Source organism: Eulemur rufifrons, chromosome 3 (genome assembly GCF_041146395.1).
Source record: "Eulemur rufifrons isolate Redbay chromosome 3, OSU_ERuf_1, whole genome shotgun sequence".
Lineage (NCBI taxonomy): Eukaryota > Metazoa > Chordata > Mammalia > Primates > Lemuridae > Eulemur > Eulemur rufifrons.
In genome coordinates, this window is record NC_090985.1 from 77326820 (window position 1) to 77338048 (window position 11229).

At 35.0% G+C, this 11229-nt stretch overlaps 1 protein-coding gene across 1 annotated transcript in view; it reads right to left on the reverse strand.

Moving 5' to 3' along the window:
* ZC2HC1A (zinc finger C2HC-type containing 1A) overlaps positions 1 to 10467 on the reverse strand; it is a 40340-nt gene extending 29873 nt beyond the window's left edge. The window contains exons 1-3 of the mRNA XM_069466332.1: positions 10452 to 10467; positions 2292 to 2368; positions 19 to 135 (exon numbers count right to left, since the gene is read on the reverse strand). Coding sequence (XP_069322433.1) covers positions 19 to 135; positions 2292 to 2368; positions 10452 to 10467 — 210 coding nt within the window. The remainder of the gene's footprint in view (positions 1 to 18; positions 136 to 2291; positions 2369 to 10451) is intronic.
* Between the last annotated feature and the right edge of the window lie 762 nt (positions 10468 to 11229).

The window sequence follows — 11229 nt, forward strand, 5'->3', positions numbered from 1 at the left end:
AAAAGGTAATATAGTTACCCTTGGTTTAAGAGGTTTTACTGTTGGAATATCAGTTCCTTCAGCTCTTTGTCTGCTTGAATCAAAAGTCTTCCGTTTTTTAGTGGCGGTTTTCTGGCAAATGGGTCCATGTTTTTTCTGTTAAGTGAAAAAATGTAACATATCATTTTCTCTTTCTACAGAAGAGAAAATTATAAAACTTTATTTAAATTGAGATCAATTTAAAAATCTGAGACCAACTTAAAAATCTGAAAAGGTATACTTTGCCTTAATTAAAATTAACTTTTAAAACATATATGTAATACATGCTGTAAGTTACCTTTCTCACAAGACAGTCTTCCAAAATTTTACTAACAGTTATTCAGTATCTTCTAGTTTTCACATTGCTAAGAAAAATAATGTAACCAAGTCAAAGCTAATCCAGTGGGGGGGGGGGGGGGAGTCTTTACTAAATACCTGAATGTAGATATTAGAAAAACAATGTAAATGGAGAAGAATGCATTATGATTAAATTTACAAAAGTTAATAATAGTTTGGATTACTAAAGTTAACGTAACAGTAGTATGTTAATATAAAGTTTACATAAAATAATAGGGCAAAGTGGTCAGATTTGTGTTCTTCCCCCATAATGATCCCTTTCCTCCATTCTGGAAGTCAAATTTTCTACCTTTCTTCACCTAGGATATTTCTTGAGTTACCTAAGTGTTCCACTCCTCTGGTTTTTGTTTTTTAGCAGAGTTGCCAACTCAATCATTCATTCATTCATTTTAAAGACATTCCAACAGAAGCTCTCTTAGCTGACTTCCAGTTAACCAATTAGATAAACAAACATTCTCCCTCTACTATATAAAAGCATGTTGACTGATAACATCAGTGCGCTAAACATACTTTCTTTTGTATTTTGGTAAACACTGAAGAAACTGGAACTATTAAACTTTAGGAAAAAAAGAAACCCCAAAACTGATTTATTTGTTGTCATAGAGCCTCTTTTGCCTTCAGTAAATAATCAGTAATCAACTGTTTCATATACTTGTTTTCAATTTTCGTTTCAACAAACAAGCACTGTAACTATAAATATGAGAATAAAATCTTTAAGCATTCAAAAAAAAAAATGAGGTTAGCAGGCAGTAGACCCCTGTATAAATGGTTCTGGCATATGTCTAGTGTAAGTGCTCCTTGTTTCCAAACCTGATTATTCAAGTTGTAGCTGTTATAGTGGTAACTTCATTAAATCAAATACTAGACAAATGAGGGCCAAAAAAAGAGGCATTTTTTGCTTGTGAAACTCAGCTGAATGCTTTCAAAAATAATTAATAAGAAAAAAAAAAGTCACTGAATGTGTAGGAAACATGTTTTTAAAGGATTAAAGAAAAGTCATCATTTAAAAGATGGTTGCAGTCAGAAGGCCGCTTTGTATCATTAATTCTTCACTTTGCTCTAAAGAAACAAACTGAAATTAGTAAGAGGAGGCACAGTGGAATGTGGCAGAACTCTAATCAGCAGATCCATATTCAAAGAAAAATTCTTTATCCTCCAAATTATTAATAAATAATTTTTAGTGTATATTTTTAGTGTATGCACTGCCGAAGCAAGCACTAAATGTATATTTTTGTTTGAAGTTACCATCTTTAATGTACATAGGCATGATTTTTATTATTCCCTATTTTTATAGTTGGCTAATTTTTATTAAGATCAGTTAAAAGGGCTTCAATATTTGTACATACTAAGTATCTAAAAGTACCTGAAGAGTGCACAATAAATTTTAGGTACGCTTTTATACTGAAAAAAACTTTTTCTCCGGAATACTTCAAACATACAGCAGAATTCAGAGACTAGTATAATTAACTCCCATTTAGTCATCACCCAGCTTCAACAATTAAATTATCAACATTTTAGCAATTTTGTTTCATCTATCTCTGCTTTTGTTCTGAAATACTATAAAACAAACCCCAAACATTATATAATTTTGTATTTGTAAATACATGATTACTTATTTCTAGAGGTATTTTGTTTTATTTTTGTGTTTTTATTTGTGGTTGGTAATAATCCCACAAAAACTAGGAACAATTTAACAATTTAATAGAGGAGTTCTGAAGACTAATCAAACCTAAAGGAAAGGGAGCACTCTGGAAGAATGACATAGTTAGAACCAAGACTCTAGAACAAAGACCACCACCCAATAACTCTTCAAAACTTTCCAAATAAGCTCTTCCCATGAGAGTTATCCTGAAGTACTGAACAATTACAGATCCATTAAACCTCAAAGAGAAAAGGAACAAAATCAGTCTACTCACTAATGCTACCGGAAAGAAGGTTCTTCCACAAATCTTGCAAGGTAACAACTCTCCAACTTGGACAACACTTCCATTTTCTAAAACAGAAAAGAATTTAAAATAATTTCTATAGTTCAAATCCTACAACTTCAAATGTTAACGTTTTCTCTTAGTTTCATAGGTAATTTTCAATTTTTGTGAAAAATGTCATTTCCTTTTGAAATGAAATTATCATTAAAATGGGTACAAAACTTAGAGTTATCAAAGTCAAAAAGTGGTAAATAAATAAATAAATAAATAAAAAACAGGATAAATACAGAAGAGTCATGATTTAAAGAAAACCAAGTTGGGCTGGGCATGAGGGCTCACACTTGTAATCCCAGCACATTGGGAGGCAAGGCCAGAGGATCACATGAGGCCAGAAGTTCCAGACCAGCCTGAGAAATATAGCAAGACCCACCCCCATCAAAAATTTTTAAAAAATTAGCCAGGCATGGTGGCACATATCTATAGTCCCAGTTACTTGGGAGGCTGAGGCAGTAGGACCACTTGAACCCAGGAATTCGGGGTTACAGTGAACTATATGATTGGGCCACTGTACTTCAGTCTGAGCAACAAAGAAAGACCCAGTCTCCAAAAAAAAAAAAAAACCAAAACAAGAAAAAAAAAACCTAAGAAAACTCACAAGATAATCAAGTTGATACTGTTGGAAATATTTAGTTTTCTTGTAACTATTTTAACCAAATCAATTTGTCATATCCTCTTAATTTACGGGCTATCACTACTGTAAATTACTAAACTTTAAAAACCAAATTTATCTTATTAATCTCCAAGGCACAAAGAAATACTATTGTTAATGGGTTAAATAACATCCTGAAATGATCTGAGGAGTCTAGAATAAAAACAGTAGCAGTCTGTTTATCACCACACAATAGAAAGTATAATGCTCTATGGGTAAGATCACCTAGTGATGCAAACTGCATGTATTATGTGAACTGTTCATTATTTTATACATATAAAACTTACATTAAGAGTCACTAGTCCAGTAAATTGAGATACTGTGACCTTACAAGCACAATTAATTAAATAATGAAGAGATGGCTACAACGTTCACTAAATTAAAATTAATATAACCACCATGTACTTGGATATAACAAATGTTAGTAATAAAATATGTTTTTTAAAAATAAATAAATTCTTTGGGATTCTATAACTGAGTCAATTTGTTATTTTATTTTCTAGCTAAATACCAAACCTAAATTTATTTTCATACCTATGTTCTAAAAAATTATCTTTTCCATATTTTCTGAATTATTTTACAGATTAAAGTTCTTTTATAATATGAAAGACAAGTAGAAAAGTATTTTCCTTCAGAAGTAACATAAACAAACTCATAAAGAAGTACACTATGACTCCATATAATCTGTTTCAAGGCATTTAGTGAGTTCAAAGTAAACTAATCAGGTGACCCAAAAAAGACACTGGTGAGGATACATTCAAATACAGTAAAAGAAGAACTGTTTTTGTTCTCTCATTCTCCTAGTACTCCACTGCCCTATTTTACTGGTAGATGGTGACTACTTGTCATCTCAGATGGAGGTAATGTTCCATAGTGGCTTAAGTAGTGGACACTATACAAGCAAAGATTTGCCTGGTTTGTCCAGGAGATAAATTATTTAGAGAGGACAATATCATTTATCGGGATCATTTAACTCTGCTAACGATCCAGAAAGTTGACACAGTTGCTATATGGAATCCATTAGGTTCATTAAGAATGTCTTCAACATGATAGAATGAGACCACATGCTAAATAGCCTACTAAGCTTGCTTACAGTTTCCACATATTCCTTTAACTACCATGCAATGATTTAAAAATTCATGAACACAAAATATTAAAAAACACAATATTTTATTAATTAAAAGTATATTTCATTATCTACATGTTAAATAGATGACAGGGCAAAATCTTATAAAAATTAACTATTGAGAAAAATCAATTTAACACATGGAAATAATCTGGGTGCCTACTCGAACACCTACTACTTGCCAAGCATGTACCAAGTAATAGTAACACAAGGGTGGAATAACACAATCATCATTACTCTCATAAAGCTAATGTAATCTATATGATTTACTTATTCACTGTATCCAAGAACCAAATCATCTCCTATTTTTATACAAAACATTAAAACTTAACAGCAACTAGAATATTACAATAAAATTCAATTCTCAGAATTAATTCCCACAAGTTATCAAATATGTTTAAAATGTTTTTAAAGGAAAATTATCATCACTAGAAGGCATAAAAAAAGATAAATTACCATTAACAAGAATGCATTTAAAAGTAATTATCTCAATAAAAATCTTTTTAAAATAGAATTAATTCACCCAAAGTAAATAAAGTATATGAGAGAGATATATATATATATAAAAATTTATATTTTTCTCTTATATGAGTTGGTCATAGAACACAGTCCTATAATTCACAAAATATGGCATGGGTATGTATGCTGATGGCACGACCTATTGAGGGAACTTCTATTCAGTAGCAAGGTAACAATTCTTCAACTTGGATAACACTCCATTTTCTAAAACAAAAAAAGAATTTAAAAATAATTTCAATAAATCAATTGTAAATCTTAAAATTTTAATGTTGTCTCTCAGTTTCATAGGTATATTGTCAGTTCTTGTGAAAATGTCTCATTTCATTTTGAAATAAGCAAAATTATCAATTAAAATGGAAGAAGATTTAGTGTTACCAAAGTCAAAAAGACCAGGATAAATATAGAAAAGTCAGGATTTAAGGATAACCAAGTTGATATTGTTGGAAATACCTAGTTTTCTTGTAATTATTTTAATCAAATCAATTTGTCATATCCTCTTAACTTATGCACTATCTCTACTGTAAATTACTAAACTTTAAAAACCAAATTTACCTTACTAATCTCCAAGGCATGAAGAACTATCATTGGTGATGGGTTAAGCGACTTCCTGAGATGATCTGAGGCATATGGAATAAAAAGAATCTTGTTTTGTTTATCACCAGATAATAGAAGGTATAATGCTTTATGGATAAGATCACCTAATTAAACAAACTGCATGTATTATGTGAATTGTTCATTATTTTACACATATCATGCTTATATTAAGAGTCACTGGACCAGTAAATTGAGATACTCTGACCTCCCAGGCACAATTAATAATGATGAGGTAGCTATAACTTTCACTTGATTAAAACCAATATAACCATCATGTACCTGGATAAATCAAATATTAATAATATATTCAAATGAGTGAAGATTATAGCAGAGAGCAAACATTGTTGAAAGAAGCATTCAAACTGATGGACAGAGAACCAAATCAATAACGTACTTTAATATTCTAGAACTCTCAAGAAGCCAATCTCTCCTTACAAAATTTAAGCAGCACAAATGATTCCGTACTGAGTTGCTATATTTCATAACTTCAAAGCCTGCACAATAGTAAGACTTCAAATGATATCCTTATATAATACTACCATATAGGTGAGGTGAAACAATATATAAAATAGCTATGACATTCTAAAATGCATATATTTAAGAAATAGGAGAGAATATTTTCAAGAGAAATCTTGTAAATTAACACTTTTGGCCTCCATTGTAGAATGTCTATTTCCTCACTGTCAGTCTTATATTCTATCACAGCTAATCTGAATCTAAGCTTTAACACTCAAGAAACCTCTTTTTTGAAGCACAACATCTGTTATATCACTTTCTTCCCAAGATCCTTTTCAAAATCTAATTACTTTCAGATCAACAATATCCACTATCTCAAAAGATTTTTCTTTTTTAGCTCATCCCAGGAGACTTCAACATTTCAACATTCACACTTAACCTACTCAACACACAACATTCACCCACCACTGCACTTTAGTTACCTGAAGTCTACTTTAGCAAAACTACTGCCAAAACGACTTAGAGTCCACCTCTGGACTTTTAAAATACACAAATTCCTTCTCTAAACCACAGACTTCTACCTTCTACCTTTAAGTCACTATCCTGATCTCAGAATGACTTGCATTTCCATTCCTGGCTGCACTTTTCTTCCTACCCAGTCTGAACATGACCAGTCATTTCTACTACTCTCAAATCCCTCGCTCCATGGTCAAATGTGTGGAAAATGCGATACAAAACAAAGTTAAATGGGTTTTCGTAAAGCAGAACTTCCTCGGTCTTAAAAAACATATTTAGTATGCCTTTATTTCCCCAAACATATTTCATCAGAAACCCTTTCTACCCTCAAGAGATATTTAGGACCAATGTTCTAAAGTAGCACATTTTTTAAAACACTGACTTACATTTTCTGCTTAGTCCCTCCCTATCTTTCATTCACTTGCTATTTGAACTGCACATAAACTTTATCAGGCCAATCACTGTATTAAAACAGATCCATTCATTGATTTGTTAAGTATTTGTTGAGTACCTAGCACCAGACAGAAACTGTTCTAGGACGTAGGGGTACAGGGATGAAAAAAACCAAAGACCCTGATCTTATGGAGCTTTTACTGTTTTAATAGGGAAAAAATGAATAAAAACAAATATATAAAATGTCTGGTGGTGATAAGCACAATGAAGAAAGAACAGAGTAAGGAGAGAGGACAGTCTTTGAAAAGTGGGTGGAATCAGGGAAATCTTCATTAATAAGGAGATATTGAATAAAGACCTCAAGAAAAGGAAGTAACTGATCACCATTAATCTACCATTAGTCCAATTAGAAGCCCTCTCTTAAATCCTCATCCTGCTGGACCTTTCAACAGTATGAGGCACTGCTGATAAATCTCTTCCACCTTTAAAGTCCTTCTTCTCCTGCCAAGCATGCTATATTTTATCTCTATTGGTCCACTCTTAAGCTCCCTTATCCATCCAATAAGCATGTACTGAAGGGGCTTCCTATGCACTAGGCACTTAGCTAGATGCTTTATATATGTTACATCACTTAATACTTAATACAGTTCAGTTAGTTTAGTATTTAACAGCTCCATTTTTTTATAGCTGAGAAAACTGAGGTTCAGATTAAATAAACTGCCTAAATTATAGAGCTAAAAGGAAACAAAACAAAACAAGGATTTGAACACAGGCCTTTCCAATATACTGGCTATTAAAATATCTGGCATCCAACTCAGTACCAAAAAGCAATAAATACTAGATAAGTTAAAAAAGATGAAGTATTATTCATTAACTAGTACACGTTTATATTGGGGAAAAATAAAACAGAAACCTTGATGGGACACGATGGCTGTCTTCAACTAAATGAAGGACAATAACGCAGAAGAGCAATCAGACTTCTACACAAGCTTTAGAGAGCAGTACTAAGGTCTGATAATTTCAGCAGTCTAAAAGAAATGGACAGCTGATCTCTGCCACAATTGTTATAACTGTTTATCAGGGTGTTATGAAGGTAATGACAATACTATATATAAGGATAAAATCTGCTTAGACTTTATCACCTCTTCATTTCACAGATGAAAAAGATTGTAAGAGATTGGAACTTCCCCAAGTCTAGAAATACTTCTATTGCCTGTACATAGATCTATAGGGCATGAACCTTAGGTGAAAAGGAATTGAAGGCTTTGCTGTAGTTACCCACACAATTCAGAAGTGCTCAGATATTGATAATACAAAATCATGAGCAATAACTTATATTTAGTTTCAAAATATAGTGTTCAGCCTAACAGCTCATCCCTTGAGAATCCAAGAAGCATAAAAGATCCAGAGGACCAAAAATAACATATGTCATATATGATCTATATATGCAAATAATGTAAAAGCTATAAGAAAGAGTAACATATCTTCAATAGAATTAAGAATCCACATGGTTTCTGGTTTTACAACCAAGGTAAGTCTGGTAAATGGTTAGAACTAGAACCACCAATCTAATGTCAAAGAGCATAATATTTACTCAATTACTCTAATATATTAAGCAAACTTTTGAAGAGTATTTTTACTAAATATAGAAAAATAATGTTTATTAGACACTTTCAAAGTACTAGACTTTAACTTCTAATATAGGTAAAGAATTTTGTCACTGTATCAATGTTTATTAAATGAAGGCATGAATAAATAAATCAATGAATGGTAACCTTAAGATTTGAAGCTTTGGTCTTTACAAAGTGTGATCTATTAGGGGAAGTGGGAGGAGGGTGGAGAAAGACAGTCTTTAATAGCAAACTCTCAGAGCTTTTACTTTATTAGGATGAACCACTTGAAATTATCAATATTCATCCCCTACAAAAAGGGAGACTTCATATATTTCAACCTAATTAATTACAATTAAACACATCATAGTTAATGATAGCATTTCATTTTGTAAGGGAAAAAAATCAAAGAGTAAAGAGCAAGTACTGTTTAACATGACATAACAAAAGCTGGGCCCATGCATGAAACAGGACCATACATATGGAATCCATGTATTTCTCCACCTATGTAACTGAGTATTATAATAGGTCTCCACTATATTTTAAAAGCACCCTTAGTAAGGTTTCAATAGTAATGTCATAGCACTGCTAAAATGTAAGGTCCACTAAAATATTGGTTCAATGAGCATGGGGCTTTGACTGTTATGATCCTTTACTACATCCTCAGGGCCTAGAATGATGCCCATCATAGACAAAGTCATTTACTGAACAACAAATATTTATTGAGTACTTTGTGTTAGACACTGTGTTAGTTGCTTAGGACACATAAGTGAAAAATCAGATGAAAATCTTTGCCTTAATAACAAATGTTGAATAAAATAATAATCTGCAAACTGTACAAAAGCACTTTATATATCTCATATTATATATAATGATAACCTTATGAGAATTTCAGAACCAATGCACCTATCCACTATGCCATAATACCACCATGTTTTTAAAATAATTAAAATAAAAAATAAGTTGCCTCCTGAGGAGTCCCCTAAACAAAAGTATCTTGAAAGTAAGGAACTGAACTATCATTACAAACTCTTATTTCCTGGAAACTTGAATTATCTTCCTAATAAAGTAAGCAAAGAACAAGAACTTCATAGGTCACATCATACTGCAGCTGTCCACAATTATCAGAATTCTTCATCTATCATGCTCAAGGTGTTTACTACGAGAGCTTTAACACGGAGCAAAAATATGAAATAAACTCACCTCACGTTATTACATTTGCTTTTTAGGGACCTTGGGTCACTGAAAATGTTACTGCTACCACTTTTCACTTCATAACACAACCTACAATATTTTACTCTCTAATATGCAACATTACACAGGGTTAAATGCCTCTGCTCATTCTTAACTCCACCTGAATCCACGTAAATTAGGAAGGGGGAAAAAAAGAGCTAATAATCAGTTTTGAAGGTTTGTTCTTCATCAAAAAATCTTGAAACTGTGGTTGCCAACGCTAGTTGGTTTTTTTCTTCCTTTGTTTTTAGGCGAATGCTGTCATTACACAGGATAAAACGAGTAAACAGAATAGAGAAAAAGTGAAAGAACTGGGAACAAAGCAAAATCTGGAGTCATGGTTACAGCACAAGGATAAACCCAAAGATAAGGAACCAATGCTGGCTCTTCCTTATACAGTGGTCGTGAATAAGCCATTAAATCCTTCTGGCGATCTATTGTACCGGCTCTAAAGCTAGCCAGTGACACCTCCTTAGGAGACGCTCTAGCATTCCTCCGATAAAAGATGCCGTCGAAATGTAAAAAACGGTTATCCAAGGAAATTGGCCAAGGAATGTGTCAGAAGCTCGAGATTGGAGACACACCCCTGGGCCCCAGAAAAGGCTGGCCTGGTGCTGGAGAGGCCGTGGACATTAATGGAGAGTCCAGTTTGCAAGGAGAATAAAATCTGGCCAGAGACTGAGATTACCCAAAGGACGCTCAGTAGTCAGGCAAGATCAGAAAATGGTAGGAAGGGACGTGCAGACGTGTGCCAGAGGCAGGCTCAGGCTCGGGGTGGGCAAGCCCGGCTGAAGACCGTCTAAGGCGGGGCAGCCTGGGAGTCATTCTCTCCACCGCGTCGGGGACTCTCCGCTCCCGCCAGCCGGGGCCTCCGGAGACGCGGCGGAGTCCGCCGCTCCGGACCTGCCCTTGCCTCCCTGGTACTGATATCCAGGACTTCCCAGCTGCTCCGGGCCCGCTCTAGACTCCCGACCCGCATCCTTTCAAATCCTCACCTTCCAGTCCCTCCATTGCGCCACCGCCTCGGGCTCAGCGAGACTCCTCAGGCTGCGCCCGCCACCGCCCAGTTCTGGCTGTAGCTACCCGGCCGCACCTCCCACCCGCTAACATCCCGGGCTCCCATTGGCCGATCCCGGGCTGGGGCGGGGCTTCGGGGGCGGGGCCGCGGCGGAGGCTTGCCTCCTGGGGTCTCTGCCGGTCCCTGCCGGCTCTCGGCTCTCTGGCTAGTCCTCCGGGGATCCCTGAGCCGCCTCAGATTGCAGTCTGCTACCTAACAGCGCCTTTGTTCGACTCCAGCCTTGTTTTCCCTCACACCTCATTCTCCTATCTCAGTATCTCAGCACCTTACGGGTTCCCCATCACCAGTCCCTTGATCCAGTCAATGCAAGTCTCTCTTCTCACCTATCCCTGTCAACGGATTCTTCAAGCAAACAAGCAAAGCAAACAAACGTCCTACACACTTGTGTGCAGCACACTCTCCATTTTCTGCTGTTTGGTCCCACGACTTTACCTGTTTCCGCTAGACTTTTATCTTCACACACAGCTTCATAGTTAAAGATATCTTTTTTCCTAGAGATATCGTACTTTCTATCTGGGATTGTGGAACTGAGGTTGCTGGGAAAGCTTCTGTCAAAAATTAGAAGTGAAACCTAGCCCTTCCTCCATCTTTTTCTACTTTTGGCCTACCCTGGCCCTATCCTTTACCATCTTTAAACTGCAATAGTCTGCTGGCCTGATAACTAAAGAGGTAACGTCAAAACTATGTTCGATCAG